The following is a 22,161-nucleotide window of genomic DNA, read 5'->3' on the forward strand; positions in this document are numbered from 1 at the left end:
GTAGCACAGGAGCAGGGACACTGAGTTAAGCTAAAAGTTGCCAAAGAGATGCAAAGATTATTTTCATACAATGAATAATTGGGCCATGGAATTCACTGACTCTGGAAGATGCTGAGATCAAGAATGAGGGAGTGTTATAAAAAAGTATGTGGGCTTTTGACTGGATAAGAATGCTCAAGGCTTTAATTGGTAAAGTGACCAAATTTAGGAAGAGAAGGACTGAAAACGTCACGTCTGTAGATTTGAGCAATTCTCTGTGGAAGAAGAGTTAGCATGGGGCTGTGTGTCCCATACCTGCTCAGTCGAGACATCTTTGCATATTTTCACAAATATTCTGGTGTTGACCACTGAGAGAGTGATGAAGGGAAGGGCAGAGCCTTTGGATGACCTCCTGAGTCTGTGGAAGTGGAGGTGACAGGGTTCGAGAGGGTGTTTCTGCTGGCATGTGGGGTGCTGGGGCCAGCACCTTTGCACAGCTGTGGGCCTGGAGAAAGGTTGTCAGAGGTGGTAATGAGAGTGTGACAGGCAGAGGTGGTGTCTGGGGGGGTGTTCTCCGAGGGAACTGTGGGTGTGGAAGTGCCCTTCGCATGCCCCGGGAATGCTCTGGAGTTCTGTTTGGAAAGTTTGACTCTCAGAGAGACATCGTGGCCTGAGAGGGTTGTGTGGGGGGTGTGGAATGCAGTGGGGAAGGGCTGGGAGTGGGGTTGGCAGTGGGACACCAGCAGGGCTGGGCTTTCCCAGGGCAGTGCAGCAGGGAATGGGGCATAGGGGGCACATGCAGGCCCTGGCTCTTAATGTTTGAGTTTCTGCCACCCTTCACCTGCGCAGTCTGATCTGGAAATCAGCATCAAAACTCACTTGAAGGGGCAGCAAGCTGAGGTTTTGCCTTTTTTTAATGCCTTTTTCCAATCTGTTTGTCCTCTGAAGCTGCTGTGGGAGGCCCAGGCCTGTGGGCACAGGTCTCCTGAGCAAACTGCCACCAGCAACATCTTTTAACCAGCAGCAGCTTGTGCCATCTGTTCAGGAGCAAAAATGTCAGCTCCCTAAATATAGAAATTCTGTGTATTTACTTTTCCAGCCCTGGTGATCTTTCTGGTTTGCCTAGTTCATTTTTCTTACTGCCCTTTTATATTTAGCCTGGTGATTGAAATATCATTACCCCTCTTAAGGGTAAACATTTTTCCTGTCCTTCAAATCAGTGCTAATTGCTTATTTCCTTACTCATACCCCCCCCAAAGTAAAATCTAGAAGGTATAATTATATTATAAACATTGAACAAATAATATTATCTGCTTAGTACCTGTATTTCAATTTGTCCCTACTCAAAGTATGGAAAACCTCAAAAGAAATTACTTTACAAGAATTAGTCAAGGATGTAGCATTTCTATCTCTTTAATAGGATTTTTTTTGAATAGTGTATTCTGGAGTCCCATCCTTCCATATGGTTTAGGATGGGAAGTATCAGAGGGAGGACCAAGGTCTGAGTTCCCTGACTCCAGACATTCCATTGTTGGTGATGTATTGGTCTAAAAGAAGCAAGAATAAAAAGTAATTCTAAGAAATGGTCCTTGAGAGGCAGCTGCAAGTTCAAGTTTTTCCCTCCAACTCTGCTGGTCTGGGTCACCAGAGTTGTTACCTGGTTTTGATCCCCATCCACCTGACAGCTCTGATTTTCCCAAGTTGTCTTTTGGGAAATCACTTCATTGGCCTTACATAATTCAAAGCAAAAGAAAACATTTCCTTTTGTTATTTATTTTTTTTTAACTAAACAAGCCAAATATGTGTATTATCAATTATTAGCTCAAGTGGCTTCAGACAAATCCATGTGGTTGGATGCAGGGGATTTTTATGGAAAACACGGAGCTGCCTCTCGGGGAACCTTCTTTCCAACCCAGCTGTTGACTAACAGAGTTGTGTCCAAAATGTGCAGCTGATTTTCAGTGTGGCAGGAGGGAGGAGGATCCTGAGTGGCTGCACTTCAGTCTGTCAGGGATTTGCTGGCAGAATCCCTGATTCTGGTCCACCTCTGTCATCATTATTTTTTTCTCCATGTAAAAGGCAAGAGGAGCTTTCCCATTCTGCACCTTGGGAATTGAGGCTCTGGATACAACAGCTGATTTTTGTCTGCTCTGCTGTCTAGCCCACGTTGTGTCCAAGCCCTTTCCCAGGCTGTAGAGTGGACTAGAAATCAAAGGAATTTTTTCTCCTTCCTGCAGCTTTGGCATGACAGTGAAGAATGTCCACGAGATAAATGTTTTTTAGCTGCCACCTCCCCACGAGAAGTTCCTTCTTGGTTCAGGCTTGCATTGTCTTCCAGAATCTAATCTGAATTTCCCTTCCCACTCACATTTGGTTCTGGCCTGTTCTTCCGTTCCCGGCTTTGTAACTATTCCTGGAGCCTGCAGATCAATCATCTTACACTTGATACCAAGATAAAGGTGCCTGCCTCTTCCCAGATGGAACCACTTCCTGGGGTTGTTCTAGTGAGAGTCTCCTGAGTGGATACGACCCAATCTGTAAAAATACATTGCCAGGAGAAAATATTGAAATACGCATTTTTTAGATGGTGAAGCAGAAATTCTGTTTATGTTGTGACTTTCTAAATCAGTTCTGGATTTTCCCTGCTCCATGCAAGACCATTCACTTTGAGAACTCCAGGTGTTTTCTCATGGATGCTCCAGGAAGGAGTGGGAGTTGCTGGTGCTGCCTGTTCCCTCAGTGTGTCTGGATTTGCTGTGCTGGCACCGACCATTCCAGTACCCACCTGGGAATGAGTCCTTGCTCCATGTTGGGTATTCCATGGCCATGGAGCAGCTGGTGGACAAAGCCAGGGGGAGTTTCTTGCTCTGCTCACATCAGCCCCAAAGCCCTGGGCTCATGGCAGACTTGCCCTCCCATCTTCCAGCACAAACTCCCCCAATGTGTTCGGCCTGGCTGACTGAAATCCTTTGGATTTCGCCGCACAGAGCAAAAGGTCCTGTTTTTCATTTCTGAGGTGGATTATTTCTCCATGTCCTAAGCAGAGGAAAAACTTTATCATGCTTTGGCATTAAGCAGAGTTTAAAGGAAAAATATGTGTTTACACCTTCACAATACCATGTCAGCGATTTCCCAGTTCAGTTTAGGAAACTCCATGGTGCAGTCTTGAGTGGTTTTGTACTCCCAGGAGCTTGGAGGTATTTTCTGGTCTTGTTGACTCTTGTATGAACACAAAGAAGAGCTGGAACCCCAGCCAATGTAAACCTGGCTCTGCAGGCTGCATTCAGCAACCAATTTACACCAGTGGAGTCTTTCCCAAAATTTAATCCCAGGGAAGAAAAAGCCATGTGAAAGCAGTGCTGCGGTGGTGATTGCACTGGTCCCCACCATTCCGGAGTGCCTTTTCCCTTCCTGGCCTTGAGCCACTGTTGTGCTCACGGCTCTGGAGAAGACATTAAAAGCAAAGAGTGGGTTAAACAGTGTGGGAATGAGTCCCTGGAAACTGTGCCGTGGGGTGGCTTTGGGAAACGTGGTGGCAGAAGTCAGTTTGTGCACTCTGGAGTGGGAGTGACCCTCAGAACAGTGGGTTCAGCACGGGATGAAAGGGGAGATTGAGAGGAGGCACAGGCACTCCTGAGCCCACAGGCACAGAGATCACATGGAGATTGCTCAGATTTTTGCAATTCCCTGTTTGCAGGCTGTGCTGGGTGTGGCATTAGGTGTCTCCATCCTACAGAGGTCAGGGTCCTCAGCTGGGTCCTCCTTTTGGTCCCTATAGGGGACCTATAAGGTGGATGTGGTGCAGCTGACCCAAATAATGCATTGTCAGTGGGCACCTGTGTTCCCTTTCCTCCTTTCCTGGGCCTGACACTCTCCCAATCCCACAGGGAGGGGATTTTGCTCAAAACCTGCAGAGAAAACCACCAGATTCTTTTTTCCTGGTCTTTGTTTTGCTGATTGAGTTGCACTGCTTTGGTTTAGAGGTGTTACCCAGTGTCAGGGAGGCAGCAAAGCCTGGAGGAGGGATTTGGTGCTGAGCTTTAGGCTAAACCTGACCTGCCTCTCAGGTGGTGGTTTCCCAAGCACTTAAAGGCAGGAGGAGCTGGCCCTGCTGCTGAATCCTTGCTCCTCCCTGAGCCTGCTGTGGTTCCCCATCACTGGATCCTTGGCCATCGTCATTACATGTGGGGGGACCAGTGTGGGGAAAACAACCTGGATTAAAACAATGAAAGAATCTGAGTTCATTTTAATCCCTGTCAGATTTCCAGTCTGGTTTATTGCACAGGTCCTGGGCCATAGGCAAACTGCTTTAATGGTTAATTAGCACCACTATACCACATTTAACTCCCCCCCCTCCCCCCCACCCCGACTGGGTTTTTTAGCATTAATTTACAGCCACCAGGTCTGGTGTCTGCCTGCTAACAGAAAATCACCAACATTTTCGTTACTTTCATTTATTCAGTGCCTTACTGCCACACTCATCATTCAGTAGGAGCATATGGTCATCACTATGATTATTTTTTCTTAAGTAGTGTCTTCCCTCCCCACTTCCTTCCTTCTGTATGACTCTTCTGTTTCCATTTTGCAAAAAGGGCTTATTTTCACCTCCTTTTATGGTCCATCTGTTGATGTCAGTGGCAGTGAAACAGTTAACGCTGACATTTGAGGCTGGTGGTAGACTTGGCCATATGCAATAAAGCAAATGAGCAAATGCTGGCATGGAGAAGTGCCTATTGCTCAGCTCTGGCTTATATTTGCACTGAACTTGGGCTTGGGAGGGTGCAAGACTGAGTAAAGTTTATATTCTGGAGGCTCTGACTGCGTCACATCCCCCGGTCACATTTAATTATCGCCAAAAAGCTGCTTTCAGTGCGTTGGTTTGGCTTTTGTTTTGTTTCAAGCTGACTGCAAATTTGAGGTCGTTATTTTGTTCTCACGGTGAGAGGTTGGAGTTGAATGAGGAGACAAAAACTGGAGGAGACCGAAAGTTCTTGGCCTTAAATGCCTGTCCCAGAGGAGGCGGTTGAGTGCAATTTTCTCTGTTGTAAGGGGGATGGATTGGCTCTTCCCTCTCCTGGATGTGCACAGCTGGGATCACTTTGTCCTGGCCTGCAGGGAGGGGCTGATGAAAGAGCTGCTGAAGCTGCTAAGTGACGTTTTCTGTGAAAGTCTTCAGGATTATATAAACTTGGATTAACTGTTCGAGGCTGGAAGTTTCTCCTCAGTCATTGTTGAGGGCAGCTGTGTTTTAGGACTGTAGCTGTGAACTTACCCACTTGAAAAGTAGTTCTTTTCTTTTGGTTTTACCTTAGTTCTCATCACCTTGTCCAAAACCTGCTCCAGGACTGCACTGCTCTGATAGAAGGATTCCAATTTCTAGGCAGAATTTGTTTGCATGTGAGTTATCTCTATTTTCCTTTCCTTATCTCACCACCTTCCTTCTCCAAGGGTTATCCCTTTTCTCCTCACCTTGGCAAAGAGGGTGGAAGACAACAGAGCGTTTTGCTGAAGCTGTGAAGGACTTGGCTTGGAAAATTTGGGCCATTTTATAATGACAGTGTCTGCAAAGTTCCCCCCAGACTGGGTCTTTCCAAGCTTAGAACTCAGGCCTTCCAGACCATGAGACTAATTGGAAAAAATAAAACAGGAAATCAAATGATGTTTCTTTGTGGTGTTTGAGCCATTAGAGTGGGTCTGGAGTTGAGATTTCCAGAAGGAACTGATTTTCCTATCTGAAAACTGCAGGTTTCAGGCAGTCACTTCTGTCCAGGCTTACAGGGAGGATGCCAATTAGAACTTGCAGAAATAGGCAAAACTGCATTTACTAATCATTTACCAAATCAAAAAAGCATTTACCAAGAAATTGGTGAGTCAAAATAACTGCAGACTGAGGGGATTTGCATCTGTTTGGACCCAAACTGATACTTCAGTGAGTCTTGCCCTTATTACTGTTTAACAAAACTAAAGGTAAATTTTCTTCCTGACCAAAGCAGGGTTTATTTTTTTTCCCTGCACACCATCAGTCCCTGTGCTCTGACCACTTTTGTGTCTTGGGAAGGAGCAGGAAGGAACTCTGTGAGTCAGTAAAAATCATTTACATCATTGTGCAGGGTTTTGGGGCTGGATGCAGGGTTTCCAGCACATTCCCAGTTTGTGATGCGTGTCTGGGATTGCTCTTAGTGCATGAGCCTGCTTAGAACAGACACCTCTGGTGTTTGTGCAACGTCCCAAAATATCACTTAGTGCTTTAGGGAAATGATTTAGGAGAAGGGTGCTTGCTGTGAGCAGTTTGCAAAGTAAGGAGGGTTCAAGAAGATAAGGAAATGCAGGCAGGTGTGAGGCAGATGGCTTCACACGTTGTATCTCCTGTCTGGTTTCTGTGGTGCCTCTCATCTTCTCCATCTCTGTCCCTTGAGTAGAGATTTCCCCAGCAAGCAGCAACTGAGTCACCCCTGGGTGCTCATTTCCCCTCCCTGCTTTATAGTGAAGTCAGGAGTCAGCAGATGAGTGCTTTCAACAAATGGTTGTGTCTCAGCTGCACCACGTTGAAAATGTAACCTTTAAAAGAGGGTCAGGAGTAGGAGTTTCTTGATCCACATCGGTGTCACAGTCTAAATTCAGTGGTGTGGGATGCAGAAATGCCCATTTCTCATTTCTTCTCAATTTTCTCAGAACTTTCCCATTGGGTGCCTTGCTAAAGCTTTTGAATTGGTCAGCAATGTGAAGCTGTTTGCTTCTGAGATGAATCATTATTAGTCATAAAAGATTCCTTACCTCGAAACAGCTTCCCGTTGTGAAATCAGAGAGAGAACACATTTCAGTCTCCCTCCTGCTAAAGGATGCCTGGGAAAGGAAATCCAAGTTTTATTCTCTTTCTCAAAGATTTGTTTGATTGATTGATTTGAAGTTTTTGGAAATTTAGCAGTAATGTTTCCCTAATGCTGACTTGTCTTCCCTCAAAGCAATTAGAGCAGCCAGCTGATGAAGTGTTGGTAATCACTGTTTTCAGCAGCAGCAGTGGGATTATTTTAATATCCATGGTTATCCATGGGTAACTGTGGTTCTTGTGGACTTGGGGAACTGCCTGCAAAGCCTCAGCTCTCCCAACTTCCCTGTGCTTTTGGCTGCAGGGATTGGGAGCCAACGGCATCCGGCTGACCATGGAGAGCGCTCTGACGGCCCGGGACCGGGTCGGGGTGCAGGACTTTGTCCTGCTGGAAAACTTCACCAGCGAAGCTGCATTCATTGAGAACCTGAGGAAACGCTTCAAGGAGAACCTGATCTATGTGAGTAGCACAGGGACAGTCACCAGGGTGCCCGTCAGTGACCTGGACAGTGTTTGCTGCACGGGACAAAGCCAGCTTTGCTCTGCAGTGGAGTTTGGAGATGGTGGTGTCAGATTCCACAGGCCATGGGTGCTTGTGCCTGGACTAGTCTGGGATGCTGTCATTTGATGGGTGTAGGGACTCACTGCAGTGCTCCCGTTGAGATCTGGTGGCATTTACAGCACTGAAAATCCAACTCTCACCACATTCTTCCCTCTCCTGAATTCACTCACTTCCACCAACCCCAGACCTGAACTCAATCCTAAATGTGTACCAGAAATAACCCAGTGTTGTGGCTTGTTAGAAGCCCTAAAACCATTTGCAGGTGCTGTTTACCCAGCAAGGGTAACATGGCTGGCACAACTCCAGCAGTGTCTCTCTCCCAGAGCTAAGAGGTCTCTTCCTCACACCCTTGGCCTGTTTGGGAGCCCTCAGCAGCATCCCCAGTACACCAGAACGGGTGTCCAGCCTCCAGAGATGCCTGAGCTCTGCCTCCAGCCCCCCTATAACCTCCCTGCTTTTTGTTCTCTTTTTCAGACCTACATTGGCTCTGTGCTGGTGTCTGTGAACCCCTACAAGGAACTGGAAATCTACACCAAACAGAACATGGAGCGCTACCGCGGCGTCAGCTTCTATGAAGTTTCTCCTCACCTGTGAGTGGGTGCCAGTGCAAGGTTGTGTCATCCCCACACAGCTGGGACATGTGAAAACAGGCAAACAGGACTTTTCCCTGTCCCAGCTGCAGCCCTGAAAATCCTAGGGATAGAAAGGGATAGAGAGGATCCTCCGGAGGGTGTGGTGTAGGGCTCTTTCTATTCCTGTTCCTCTCTCCAAAGAGGATGAGTTGCCTTTGCAAGAGCAGTATTTGGAAAGGGAGTTGGTTCCTTCCTGGCTGCAGGAACAGAGTTGCTTACCCAGCCCTGGCAGGACAGGAGTTCATTGTTCCAGGGTTATTTGGGGTCTCTGTGTCCGGGCTCTGAGTTTCCCCAGCACGGGGCTAAGTAGGGAAAAGAGTTTCTGGTGTGTGGGGGTTTCTTTCCTACCTCTGCTGTTACTGCCTGACCAATATTTATCTGGTATTTCCCTTGTTGCTAAGATACCCTCAGCCTGCTGGAACAAGGAATGTATTTATTTACATGGTCTGGCCTGGTGAGCATTCCCAATTTCCCATTTTAAAAAAAAAAAAAAAAGTTTGAGGTTTAAAGTTATTTTTGAAAGCATTTGAATTTTTCTGTCAGACTGAAAGAAAAAAGATGACTGAGAGCTGAGGCCACGTGGCTTCAAAATGGGTTTTTTTCAGGACTAAGGGCCAAATTCTGAGCACCTCTTGGAGGGTTTTTTATGTTGTGTTGTGTTTTTTTGGGTTTTTTTAAAGACATCTTGGAAGAGTAAATGATATCATTTTTGAGCAAACTATTTGGGTTGTTTCTTATTGCTGGCACATAGCCCAGGAGAGTAAACAAACCAGAATGTGCTGCAAGCACAGAGAGGGGGAGAAACACCATTACTTGGGAAAGTCTCAGCCTTGAAGTCGGATTTGTTAGGACAAAAATGTGATTTTTACTGTTGATCCCATATGGGGGAGAATTAAACCTGAAGAACCCTGCATTCAAACCTGCTCAGTTCTACATGAGCCACTTTGCCTGTGGTCAGGGAAGGGCTTCTGTGCCCTTGGATGTGAATTTTGGGACTCTCTGGAAAATCTTTGGGATTGTGGCTCTGTTTTTAAGTGTGCAGTAGGTACAGGATGATGACAATGCTCATGGATAGCAAAAGCACTGAGCAGATGTGCTTTAATTCCACTTAAATCACAGTGTAGCTGATTATTTCTTGGGCTTTCTTTCTTCTTTTAACAAGTCCCTTCAGAAGCTGTAAAGTGTGCAGCTCATAAGTGAACCCTGGAGAACTGTGATCTTGGATTCTGCTGCTCTCACTGGGAAAACAGAGTTTTTTGTTAACTGTTTTTGCTGTTCCATTCCATTATTTGATTATTTTATTGCATTATTTGATTATATATGCATTGAAAAATCCTCTGAGGAGCATCAAAATGCTCCATCTGCAGTGTAGTACTCAGGGCTTCTCCTTTTCCAGTAACTCAGGTGTCTTTTTTGCTCTTTTTCCTCTTCTAAACTGATTCTAGAAAGCCCAAACACTTCAAGATTCCAGTGTCAGATAGTTCAAGTCTAGGCCTGAACGCTGAGTTTTCTGGGAAGTGCATCCCGTTCAGAAGAGGAAAGTTATCCCTATGGGCTTGGAACACAGCATATTCCCAGAGATCTGTCACATCCTGTCCTGGTTATGGCCTGCAAGTGGGACCACAAACATCTTTCCTTGAGGTGATTCTGTCTGTGCCATGCGTGACTGGAGCTCCTGGGGCTCCAGTAAACAGCCCAATAAAGGCACAGGGGCCAGAGGCACTGCTTCAAATATGAATTAAATTTGCATTTATTCAGCTGTTTCCAAAATACTCCAGAGGCAGAATCTGGATGGGAAGAGAGGGGCACGATGTGTTTTGTGGGGTGAGTGTGGAGTTGTGTTGCCAAGGGAGCTCATTGGTGTTGCCTTAGCACCAAGTATTAATAGACTTGAGAAGGCCACAGCTGTTATTTTGGTGTGATTATTTCTAATTAATAGCACAGCAGGAGAGTTTTAAAAAAAGGAAAATGAAAATTAAAAAAAGCCAAGCTACTGAAAGGTTGTAAGGTGTATGAAGACCGGATATCTGCTTGATCGCCACGTGTCAGAGCTGAAAATGTTGTCTGATGTGAGTGTGCTGTCCTTTTCCTCTCCCTCTGAGCAGTTGTCACCATTGTCACTCATCCCCTGCTGCTCTCTGGTGTTGTAGGAGTGTGTGAGACTCTGGGTGTGAGATCCTGTCTGCTCTGTCATGGGCAGCAATACAGAAACGGAAGAAAAAGCAGCGAAGGAGGAAGCAGAGGGGCAGGGCCAGGCTCTGTGCGCAGGCAGGGGGAGCTGAACTGGTGTTCGGGGCAGTGGAGGGTGGCAGAGGGAGCCTGCAGGGTGCTCCTTGGTCTGTGGGGGCTTATCCAGCTCTTCCCACCATCCAAGAGAAGCTCTGGAGCCACCCAGATAGCAAAATGCAGTTGTGACCTTCTGAGTGTGTCATCACTTAGAAGATAAGCAAGAAAAAAATACCAGTGGAGAACAAGGTGTTTCCTGAATGTAAAAAACTTCTGTCCCATGGGACCAGTGTTGAGAGATCATTTATATTTAGCAAAGGCAGTTGATCTGCACGGTTTAGTCAACTTCTACCTTTTCTTGTCAGAAAAAAAAATCAAAAGAACAGTTTAAAAGAACTTGACAATTTGTGTCATCACCCTGCAGAGCCTTGGCTCTATGGCTGAGGTGTCAGTGCTGTCCTGTGTTGGCACCAGCGTGCGGAGCCGTGTGATCTCACCCAGCCTATGGCCTGGGGCTCTTTTGGGGGATGTGTCAGCCGGGATTTCACAGGCAACCCCCTTAATCCCGGCTGTCCCCTCCCGGCTGTCCCCTCCCAGCTACGCCATCGCAGACAATTCCTACCGCTCGCTGCGCACCGAGAGGAAGGATCAGTGCATCCTCATCTCCGGCGAGAGCGGCGCCGGCAAAACCGAGGCCACCAAGAAGATCCTGCAGTACTACGCTGTCACCTGCCCCGCCAGCCAGCAGGTCGAGACCGTCAAGGACCGGCTGCTGCAGTCCAACCCCGTGCTGGAGGTACCTCCCGTGCAGTCCTGGCCCTGAGTCACCAGGAATGATCCCGTTTCCTGACAGCGGCGCCCCACGGGGCGGTGACAGCGTGTCCAGGGAATGCTGTGTGGGCACAGCACTGGGGAATCCCGCTCTGATTCCCAGCCAAAGCAATCCTGCCCAGCTCGCTTGGCCCTTTCCAGTCCACCAGCAGCAGCTGTGGCATGGATGGGGTGCAGGGAAAGAGGGGATTTGGCGTGGGAAGAGCTCTGGGTCACTGCAAACGAGCACATCCTGGTGGGCAGCTCAGAAAGGCGTTCGTGGGTTCATTTTCTGGTGCTGTGGTGTCCTCTAGTGTCCAGCCGCGGCTGTCTGCAGTGCCCTGAGCTATCCCTGTGTCCTGTATCCCGGGAAAGGTGAGCTCCCAGCAGCAGGGACAGCCCGGCAGCCCCTCTGGCAGCGAGCTGTGACAAGCGGCCGTGATGATGGAGGAAGCTTGGATAAGGCTGTCAGACATGACATATGTTGTCAGCAGTGGACTGGCATTAAAATCAGCTGGCAGGGGGGATGGAAGTGTTTTCAGAGGATGTTCCATCTGCACTGGGTGTAAAGATCAGTGTTAGAATTCAGGGAGCAATCTGTTTCCTCCTGGGTTTCCAGGAAGGAAAATCCTAGGCTGTAAATAAATAACTGGCAGCTTCCCCCAAGTGTTTATAAATAATCTGACTTGGTACTCACTTATTTTTCTCTGATCATTTTCATTTCAGGCCTTTGGAAATGCAAAAACCCTTCGAAATGATAACTCCAGTCGGTTTGGGAAGTACATGGATGTGCAGTTTGATTACAGGGTAACTTGGAATCTGGTTTATAATTAAGAACTGGTCCCTGTTACAGGAGTTCTCTGTGCTGCTGTGTGTGTGTAGTGAGTGCTTTGCATTTCCTTGGTGGCAGCATAAGCAGAGCCTGTGATACCAAAGTTTGTTTCCAGAGGGTTTTATGGCACTCACTGTCCTTTCATTCCTCCCGTATTTCTCTCTATAAGGGAACACTGAGCTCAAATCCTTTTATTTCTAGGGTATTTCATTTCTAGTGCACTGTGCCAATGGATACTCCCAAAGTAAATCCACATAAAGCAGCTGTGACCTGAAGATAATCCCTGTCCTGTGTAACTTTGCACAGTGTTCGTGTCCACTCTGATCCCAACTGCCCCACACCAGGAAGGTGGACACAGGGCAGGAGCTGAGGAGCTCAGTTTTGCCATCCTCCAGTCCTTTAAGTCTTCTTTAATCCCTCCACACTCAGTTTTGGTGCTTTCCCTTTGTGGTGAATTCCTAGAAGGAATTTCAGCACTCAAATCACCACCGTGCTGGAGGCGAAATAGAGCTCGTGGCACACAGTGACAGATAATTTTTTGTGATTTTGTAGGCTTTTGCTTCAGATCTTGTCTTTGAACAGACAACCAAGAAGCAGAAATATTTTCCTCTGTGTTGATGAACTCTTTCCACATGTCTGCTTTGGTTTAGGGGGCTCCTGTCGGGGGCCACATCTTGAACTACCTCCTGGAGAAATCCCGAGTTGTGCACCAGAACCACGGCGAGAGAAACTTCCACATCTTCTACCAGCTGCTGGAAGGAGGGGAGGAGGACCTGCTGAGGAGGCTGGGCCTCGAGAAGAACCCACAGCAGTATCACTATTTAGTAAAGGTGAACATTAACTAGTAACTCTTAAAATATTATATTATAGGACTGGGATATTTTCAATTGACTTTGTAATTTCCTTCCCTCACTTCAGAAATAACTCCGAGGTGACTGCTATAAAAAGAAATACACAATGCATTGAGCATGGATAATTTATCTTTGATGATTATTTACTTATCTATATCAATCTGTGTCTTTTTAGGGTCACTGTGCAAGGGTCAGTTCCATAAATGACAAAAACGAGTGGAAGATTATGAGGAGAGCCCTGTCTGTTATCAGCTTCAATGACAGCGAGGTGGAGGTGAGGATCTTTAGCAGCACATATTTTCCTCCTTTTAAGGATTTTTTCTGCTTTGATTTAGGATTTCTGATTGAAAGCAGTGAATCAATTCAGCGTGAATGTATTCTCTACAAAAATCCTGAAAAAAATACCGAATGTTCTCCTAAAATGTGAATTAATACAAAAACCTCGCCGTGTGTTTATTCCATCGTCCTGATTTTTGCCTGTTGCTTCCACCCCAGGATTTGCTGAGCATTGTGGCCAGTGTCCTGCACCTGGGGAATGTCCAGTTTGCTGCTGATGAGCAGGGGAATGCTCAGGTCACTACAGAGAATCAGATTAAATACCTGGCCAGGGTGAGTATCCCCAGTGAGGGAGATACTACAGGAAAGGTGAATTGTAGAGGATTCCTTACTTTGAGCTTGATATCATCATATAATTTTAGACTGTGATTTAGAGGTTCTCATGAATTTTACTTTTATTTGACCTAAATAAAATGCAAATATTATCATCAAACCCCTTTAATTGACAACTTCTCTATTTACCACCTGACCCACCACTGCCTTGAGCTTTTCACCTTTGGGCAGTGAGGTTGGAACAGACTCTGGAGAAGAGTTTTAAAGAAAGAACCACCTTTGTGCCTTTGCTTGGTCACTTCCTTCCAGCCAATTCATTTGTTAGCTCATAGCCCTGCCAGAAAGGAGGGAAGGCAGGGATTGGTCCTGCAGAGGTCTTGCAGTGAGAGTGGGAAATAAAGAGTTGTTTCACTGGGCTGGGATTTGAGGAAAATGGAATGTACAGCTCCATAAATTAATTGAATATCCTGCTTGCAGCTCCTGGCAGTGGATGGCTCTGTTCTTCGGGATGCATTGATCCACAAGAAGATCATAGCAAAAGGGGAGGAGGTAAGAACAGGCCCTGGGAATTTGGGAGGCAAATGGGATTAAATGAATCAGCTCTGCCAGCAGTTCCCTTGTCACCTCCCACAGGAGGCTGGGTCCCACTGGTGACTGTTCAGCCATGAGCAGGATGGGTGGGAGTGGCTCTTTAGTAATGATGAAGCAGGAAAAGGGGATCCCTTGGTTTGGGGGGCTGCTGAGTGGCTTTTTTCTGCTCCTGCCTGCAGCTGGTCAGTCCCCTGAACCTGGAGCAGGCTGCCTACGCCAGGGACGCCCTGGCCAAGGCCATCTATGGCCGCACCTTCTCCTGGCTGGTCAACAAGGTCAACAAATCCCTGGCTTACAAGGCAAGTGACCCTCTGTTTGTTGATACCCAGACAAATGGGTAAGCAATTTCCAAATGTTTCAGCTGCAAAGCAAGTTCCATGCTTTTAGTAATTTCTAAATTTATTTGTTTTCCAAATTGCGCAGTAAGCGCTGGAATTAAATGATTGAGATCCAGGCGTGGATCATAGCTGTGAGTAAATACCTACATTTGCTTTCTGCTCTGTTGCAGGAAGAGAAGTTTCCAGGCTGGAGAAGTACAACAGTTCTAGGATTGCTGGACATCTATGGGTTTGAGGTTTTCCAGCACAACAGGTTTGTTTTAATAAATTCTGAATGACTTTATTCTGTTACAGTGTTTTCTCTCCTGTGGGAAACAAGGCATTATTCCATTTCTTAGTAAAAGAGGTGGCATTTAAAAGTCAGGAATTCAGGTGAAAAACTGACAATCACAGAGCTTCTAACACTTGGGACAGCCAGCTAATAATTAGCATTTACAGCTATTAATGGTGCTGGTATTTTAAATAAACTGTTGGTTTTTGGGGTGTATTCATGCCTTAGCTTGAGCTGTGCCGTTGTCCAGCTCTCCAGCCCAGGGGTGGCTGTTGTGGCAGCTTCCCACGGCAGTGATAAATCAGGGGATGGGACTGACAGAGGCTGGAACCTCTCTGGCAGGTAGCACTGAACCAAGACTCTCAAATTTGCAGTGTTATTGGGCCTTGATTCAAAGTTTTTGTGTTCCTCCATGTTCCATCCTTCATGTTCATTTTTCCCTCCAACTGGAACTCTCTGAGTTTCCCTAAATAATAAACTTACAGTCAGCAAAAAAACACTTCACAAAAATCTGTTTCTCCTGCTTTACTGTATTCCTGTGCTCCCACTTTTGTAGCTTAATTACTTGTGCCCCAGCCTTAATGATTGTTTTCCTGATTTTTCTTTGCAGCTTTGAGCAGTTTTGTATTAATTACTGCAATGAAAAGTTGCAGCAGCTCTTCATAGAACTCACACTGAAATCAGAGCAAGAGGAGTACGAGTCCGAGGGCATCGCGGTAAGAGCCCAACTCCTCCCTTCCCTCTCCTTCCAGAGGCTGCAAAAGGAGCTGCTGCTATGATTTCCAAATAAAAAAATTAAAGAACTTTCCTTTTTCCCTTCCTCTTGAAACCCTGGTAACTGTGTGAGACAGCTGGAAGTGAGTAATGGCGTCCCCAAGCTTTTACCCTGATTTTAATGAAGGCAATGTTAGGAAAACAAACGTGATGAGTGAAAAAGCTTTGACAGAAAGATTGTTCAAGTCAGGTGCTCTCTGAAATGTTCTGAAATTTACCTGGTTTTTTTCCAAGTCTAGAGTTGTTTTCACCTAAGTGTGATTTCTTGTCTTCACAGTGGGAACCAGTTCAGTATTTCAATAACAAAATAATCTGTGATTTGGTGGAAGAGAAATTCAAAGGCATCATTTCGATTTTGGTGAGTTGAAAACATCTTTTTGAATGAAAAATTTGGGGCACTGTAGTGGAAAACAAGAGGGAGAACATGGAAAAAAATCAGTTTATGTTGGAACTGTTTGAGTAGGTGGGAGGAGCAATAAATCACTGAACAGTGACACCATTAAAAGTCATTTTTATCACCTCCATGGGCTCTGGGGAAAGCAGCTCCCAATCCAAGCAGTCTGGAAGGAGGGAAATGTTTTCCTTTTCAGCTCTCAACAGTTCTTCATTTATTGAGCTAAAAGTTGGTTGCCTGTGGAAAGGCCAAAGGGCCGGTCTGGGGCAGTGTTTCAGTGAGGCAGAGCCCAGTCAGGAATCCCTGGAATTTGTGTGTTTGTAGGATGAGGAGTGTCTGAGACCTGGGGATGCCACAGACATGACATTCTTGGAGAAACTGGAGGAGACTGTGAAGAATCACCCTCATTTTCTCACGTGAGTGTTCCCACAGCTGAGGGCAGTGGTGGATCCCAGGGTGGGAATAACATCCTCACTGTGCTGGGTCCCACATAAAAGATGATCATTTTCTTTTACAAAGCGATTTGATTGATATCTAAGACAATATAAAATAGGTTGTCAACACTAAATGCCTGACTGAGCTTCAGAATGTAATAGGGGCAACAAAACTCTCGTTACTGACTCACCTCTCACCTTGCAGATGATTTACTTCAGTTTTGGAGCTCCAGATGTCTGTTTATTCTGAAGGTTCTGCTTTTATTCTGAATGCTCAGCGTAGGATGTCCACATCTTATGTGCACACAGAACCACTCTGCAAGGAACACTGAAATTCCCCTTTTCAATAAACATAAATACATTTAATGGCACTTCTATGATGTGCTGGTTGATAACTTTATTTACTTGAAAATCACCAAGTCTAATTTACATTCCCTGCCCACCTTTGCATGGGCCTGCTCCAGGATTGAATGTCCTGGTGGTTTTTGAAGTGAATCCTGCAGGATTTTGTTTCAGCTGAAGGTGTTTGCTCCCTCCCCAGGCACAAACTCGCTGACCAAAAGACGCGCAAGTCGCTGGGGCGGGAGGAGTTCCGGCTCTCGCACTACGCCGGGGATGTCACCTACAGTGTTGCAGGTAACACAGAAAAAGCAAAACTCTGGGCCTAAAATACATCCCCACATCACCTGATCAACCAGATTAATTTCACATCTCAGTCCCCATGAAGTTCCCATGGAACAGCCTGAGTGGTTTGTTTTTCTTCCAGGTTTTCTAGATAAAAACAACGACCTTCTCTTCCGGAACCTGAAGGAGGTGAGTGTGGAGAGAGGAGGTTTCCAGAACAGAATGAGGAGCTGGGTTTCAAATGGGGTGGCAGCTGAGGGAAAGGATTCTTCTGGACTCCACCTGGAGGCTGTGTGTCCATAGGGCTGCACTCTGAAAAGAGTGATTAAGATCCCAGTGTTCATTTTGTTATTATAAACAGTTTTGTCCCCAGGTTTCTTTGGTAGTTCTCTGTACTTCATCTCTGAAAACATCTCTTTCTGCAGACCATGTGCAACTCAGAGAATCCCATCATAAACCAGTGCTTTGATAGGACAGAGCTGACAGACAAAAAGAGACCTGAAACGGTGAGAACTCAAGAGCTGGAGGGAGCTGTGGCTGCTCCTTCTTTTTAAAGCATGAACTCTTCTGACATGATCTGAATGCAAATCCCTCATGTTCTTCTGGTTTGTAACCAGTTCCAAGTCATCCCTTCATGTGTGGTTTTCTTCCTTTTCTCCTAGGCAGCAACTCAGTTCAAAAACAGCCTCTCCAAACTCATGGAAATCCTGATGTCCAAAGAACCCTCCTACATTCGCTGCATGAAACCCAACGATGCCAAACAGGCTGGTATGGCCCTGGGGACAGAGACAGCACGGGATCCCAGTCAGGGAGGCACAGAAAGGAGGAGAAATGAAACCCTGCACGATTTTGGGTTCATCTTGGATCTGCCTGAGCCTCTGTAGGGAGGGGGTGGCAGTGCCAGCAGCCAGGAATGGGAATGGGAGCACTGGTCTCTGGTGGAGGAGGGTCGTGGTTAAAGTAAAGAATTATTGGCCTATGTAAATCCATTATAATGACCTTACTCTCGCTCATTTTTGGTTCCTCTATGCATAAAACATCCCAAAGGAAAACTTTATTTTGGAACTAAATATAAATAATTAAAAAGGGCTGGGCTGGGGGGGGAAGGCAGGAGACACAAAGTTTTGTGGGACTTGGGCTGGGAGGATTCACTGGAGGTTAAAGGTAATTGTGTAAGACACAACAAGAGCTGAACATTCCCCTTCTCCAGGCAAAGGGGCAGCTGTGCACTGATTGTGTTTTTCCATTTCCATGCCCTGCCAAGATCGATTTGATGAAGTCCTGATCCGACACCAGGTGAAATACCTGGGGCTGATGGAAAACCTCCGGGTGCGCAGAGCCGGCTTCGCCTATCGGAGAAAATACGAGGTGTTCCTGCAGAGGTAAAGCTGCTTTGGAATTCTTTCCTTTGCTGCTCCCTCTCCCTGGGCTTCATCCCATTGATACTGAGGCTGGGGAGCTGTTTTGAACAGCAGCTCTACCACACAGAGGGCTGGGAAGCTTGGGCTCTCTCCCTCCTTGGACTGCACTTCTCTCCCTAAGATTTCTTCTCCTGCCAATTCCAGGTACAAATCCCTGTGTCCAGAAACATGGCCCACGTGGGATGGGCGGCCCTATGATGGAGTGGCTGTGCTGGTGAAGCATCTTGGCTACAAACCAGAAGAATACAAAATGGGACGGTCAGTTCTGTGTCTGAATTTGAGGTTATGAATCACTGCTTGTCTGTGTTGTCCCTTTGAAATAAAGCTTCTCTAGATAATGGGGGAGGGAAAGATTACAGAGCCCAAAGGGGATGCCAAAAGTAACTTTCTCCAGCATGTTAAATGAAATTCTGCATTTCTGTTTCTAGAACAAAGATTTTTATCCGCTTTCCCAAGACGTTGTTTGCGACAGAAGATGCTCTGGAAGTGAGGAAGCAGAGTCTGGGTGAGGCACTCACACTTGCAGTGGATTTCTGTTTAAAATGTTGAGTCTTTTTCTACCAAAATCTGCTTGGTCACAGTTGCAAATTGCTGCTTTTCTTGCAATTTCAGCCACAAAAATGCAGGCGACGTGGAGAGGTTTCTACCGCCGGAAGAAATTCCTGACCATGAAACGCTCAGGTATGAGAGACACAGAGAGAGAGATGTTCCCCCAGCAGCTCCCACAGCAGTTCCCATCTTTTTACTGACATTTACCCAATGTATCATATCATTAAAAACTCGTATTCCTTATGGCCCACTGAAAGCTGTTTATTTCCAGGGGGGGTTTTCCTGAGCATTTTTGGTGCCAGTTTTGTGTGGAGTCAGTTTGGGGATGAAGGAGCTCCCTTAATGCAGAATCTTTTGTGTTATTTTTAGCCATCACCATCCAGTCCTGGTGGAGGGGAACCCTGGGACGCCGAAAAGCTGCCAAGAGGAAATGGGCAGTGGAGATCATCAGGAGGTGTGTGAAGAACAGCCCAAGCCCTCAAACATCACATTCCTTAACAATAAGATGCTAAAAATAAACTTTATTGTCACTACAGAGTTTTTTAAAATTAGTTACAACTATTAAATAAAGCCCAGGAAATAAAGCATTTAAATACCACTAATTTTGATGACTTCTTCAATTTTCTAACAATATTTTTCACACCCACAGGTTCATTAAAGGCTTCATTTACCGGAACCACCCGCGGTGCCCAGAGAACGAGTATTTCCTGGATTACATCAGATTCTCCTTCCTGATGAACCTCAAGAGGAATTTACCAAAAAATGTCTTGGACAAATCTTGGCCAACTCCTCCCCCATCGCTCTGTGAGGTGGGAATGAGACCTGGGGTGTGGGAGGGGAATCCAGGGCTAGAGGATTGCAGCTTCTTGGGGTGTGGTGCTTTTGCAACACCATTTTCTCCTGGGTTTCTCATCCATTTCTGAAATTCCCATCCATTCTTCTCTTAACAAATTCAGTTCCCTCTGGTGCTATTATTATTGTGCATCTGCTTGAATTAGTTTATCTGCTCAAAACAAAATATTGCAGAAAATCCCAGTTACTTTATCCAAAGGATTGTTTGGATTGAAGGTACAGCTGGAAGACAGGAAGGGCGCAGCAGTGCACGGAGGAGGGATCCTGGTGTTTATTCCCTGTTCTAAAGCAGCTGGAGAAGTCACAGGGCAAACCCTCGTATAGAAAGGCAAAAAATCAACTATTTATTATTTAATTCTTGGTCAGGAAACAGCTTTTTAACCCAGCAGTGCATTTTCTGCAGTTGCAGCTGCTCTGTTGGGTTTGTCAGTGGTTCTGGGCTGGATGTGTCCCTTTTGGGTTTGTTCCCAAGTTCTGATCCATCCCCTTTCCCATGGGCTCCCCGCAGGCGTCGCAGCTCCTGCGCAGGCTCTGCATGCAGAACATGGTCTGGACCTACTGCAAGAGGATCAGCCCTGAGTGGAAGCAGCAGGTACGAGCACCCTTGCAGGGTTTCCCTGGCATTCCCAAGAGCCTGTAGGAAATGGAGGAGAGGAGCAGCTGGATGGGAGGGCCAGGGCCCTGCACTGGGGCTCAGGGCAGCAGTGGGGAGCTGGAGGGTTGTGAATTGCTGCATTCTGGGGCACCACGGGAACAGGGTCATTGATTTAGGTTTAGGTTAGAGACAAAACACTAAAAGACTGGAATGTGCATAGAAGAGACCCCATTCTATACATATTTGAATAGGTACTATTTAAGAAGTCTGTGGAGCCAAGCCCCCACATAATTTCTCTATTGAAAGGCCCCGTTACTCTGCCCATGGAGGCTAAAAATATAAGAAGCTGCATTATTCTGCCTGTACCATGTAAAGTAGAGAGAAAGAATCCTGCAGACACAAACCCAGTCATTTTTCAAACAGAGACGTTACAGGAACAGTTTCAGCTGCTCTTGTAGCTAAAAGAAATAAAAATGATACTGAGATTTGAGTCATCTCATGGAAAGGTAGAGGGGGGGAGTTTTTATATAAAAAAAAAAGCTCAGTAAAGAGACATAGTAAGAGATGTTGGCTGTAACTGCTGTGAAGGTTTTTCACTGCACAATCTCTCACCTTCTGCAGTGCATGGACACCTGGAATGAAAGGCTGGGGCTGAGCCTGTGATTAAGGACATGGGATTAACTCAGCTCAGCAGCTGCTTTCCCCCAGCAAAGCAGACTCACTGCTAAGGAGCCTTTTTTATCCCCATTTTCCCCTGTAAATCATCTCAGGTGCCTTGTCCGTATCACAGCCCTGGCCCCAAGTACAGCAGTGGGGATTTCCCACTCTCCCAGTCCCTGGTTTGTTCTTGGAGCTAAGGAGCCCAGAGCTAGAGTGGCAGGGGCTGGAACTCTGCCACCTCCGAGGGACTGAAGGTTTAGGGTGACTCTTCATCCAAACAGGAACTAAATTATGGCTGCTAATAAAACCACAAAGGGAACATCTAACACCATGTATCTTTTTAATGAGGAGAAATTTTATACTAAACAAGAACACTTCTTTTGTCCTTGCAGTTGGAACAAAAAGTAATTGCCAGTGAGATTTTCAAGGGTAAAAAAGACAATTATCCTCAGAGTGTTCCCAGGCTCTTCATCAACACTCGACTGGGTGAGTAGGGGTTGCCAAGCTTAACAGGAAGAAGGAAAGGGGGGATTAATCTACCCTTCTCTTGCTGGAAATTCCTTTCTGACCCCCCACCTCTTTGGTTTTAATACAGGTAGAGAAGAAATAAATACTAAAGTCCTTCAGGCATTGGAAAATGAAGCACTTAAGGTGAGAGATGTGTCTCAATACTTTTGTCAAGCTTCCAGAGTTATTCAGCAGAGGGGAATATGAGATTTCTGGAGAAAGTACAGCAAGAATTTTACATTGTATTAAGCTTATAATACTTTAGAGGACAGTCTGGGAAGAGCTGATGGATTAGAAAGTGGAAATTTGGGCAGTTTAATGACATCAGTTAAGAACTGAATGGCTTACAGCTGGAGAGGAAGGGGGAAACCCCCAGAGTTGACACCAAACCTGGGTTTCCCAAGCCCCAAGCAGTGCAGCCACCACAGTGTGTCCAGAGCTGCTCTGGGACAGCGAGGAAGTTCTGGCACAGAGATTTTCTGCATTCCCAGTTTCCCAAGCCCTGTTTGGTGCCTGCTGGGGGCTGGCAGTGCCCCAGGGGCGATGTGGCCCAGCTAACTCGTGTTTCAGTACGCAGTGCCCGTGGTGAAGTACGACAGGAGGGGCTACAAGGCGAGGGCACGGCAGCTGCTGCTCACCCAGAGCTCAGCCATCGTCGTGGAGGAGTCCAGGATCAAGCAGCGCATCAACTACTCCAACCTGACAGGTGGGAATGGCATAGGGAGGGGGCTGGGCATTCTCCTGACCCTGCACCTCAGCTGCACTTCTTAATGCACCCATACAAACCCTAACTTGTCTTTGTCCTGGACAAGAACGGGATGAGC

The 22,161-nt window shown here is 46.4% G+C and overlaps 1 protein-coding gene across 6 annotated transcripts in view; it reads left to right on the forward strand.

Moving 5' to 3' along the window:
* Positions 1-22,161, forward strand: part of MYO1C (myosin IC) — a 52,338-nt gene that overhangs the window by 27,150 nt on the left and 3,027 nt on the right. For all 6 annotated transcript variants that reach the window (XM_032129848.1, XM_032129852.1, XM_032129847.1 and 3 more), the window contains exons 2-28: positions 7,110-7,265; positions 7,842-7,957; positions 10,823-11,021; positions 11,762-11,842; positions 12,518-12,697; positions 12,894-12,992; positions 13,214-13,327; positions 13,805-13,876; positions 14,098-14,217; positions 14,427-14,509; positions 15,138-15,243; positions 15,579-15,659; positions 16,020-16,111; positions 16,671-16,765; positions 16,896-16,942; positions 17,179-17,259; positions 17,416-17,521; positions 18,018-18,135; positions 18,319-18,432; positions 18,603-18,679; positions 18,787-18,855; positions 19,093-19,177; positions 19,373-19,532; positions 20,084-20,167; positions 21,223-21,316; positions 21,426-21,481; positions 21,908-22,043. In XM_032129848.1, the coding sequence (XP_031985739.1) occupies positions 7,110-7,265; positions 7,842-7,957; positions 10,823-11,021; positions 11,762-11,842; positions 12,518-12,697; positions 12,894-12,992; positions 13,214-13,327; positions 13,805-13,876; positions 14,098-14,217; positions 14,427-14,509; positions 15,138-15,243; positions 15,579-15,659; positions 16,020-16,111; positions 16,671-16,765; positions 16,896-16,942; positions 17,179-17,259; positions 17,416-17,521; positions 18,018-18,135; positions 18,319-18,432; positions 18,603-18,679; positions 18,787-18,855; positions 19,093-19,177; positions 19,373-19,532; positions 20,084-20,167; positions 21,223-21,316; positions 21,426-21,481; positions 21,908-22,043 (2,821 nt within the window). The remainder of the gene's footprint in view (positions 1-7,109; positions 7,266-7,841; positions 7,958-10,822; positions 11,022-11,761; positions 11,843-12,517; positions 12,698-12,893; positions 12,993-13,213; positions 13,328-13,804; positions 13,877-14,097; positions 14,218-14,426; positions 14,510-15,137; positions 15,244-15,578; positions 15,660-16,019; positions 16,112-16,670; positions 16,766-16,895; positions 16,943-17,178; positions 17,260-17,415; positions 17,522-18,017; positions 18,136-18,318; positions 18,433-18,602; positions 18,680-18,786; positions 18,856-19,092; positions 19,178-19,372; positions 19,533-20,083; positions 20,168-21,222; positions 21,317-21,425; positions 21,482-21,907; positions 22,044-22,161) is intronic.

This window comes from Corvus moneduloides, chromosome 20 (assembly GCF_009650955.1).
Source record: "Corvus moneduloides isolate bCorMon1 chromosome 20, bCorMon1.pri, whole genome shotgun sequence".
Classification (NCBI taxonomy): domain Eukaryota; kingdom Metazoa; phylum Chordata; class Aves; order Passeriformes; family Corvidae; genus Corvus; species Corvus moneduloides.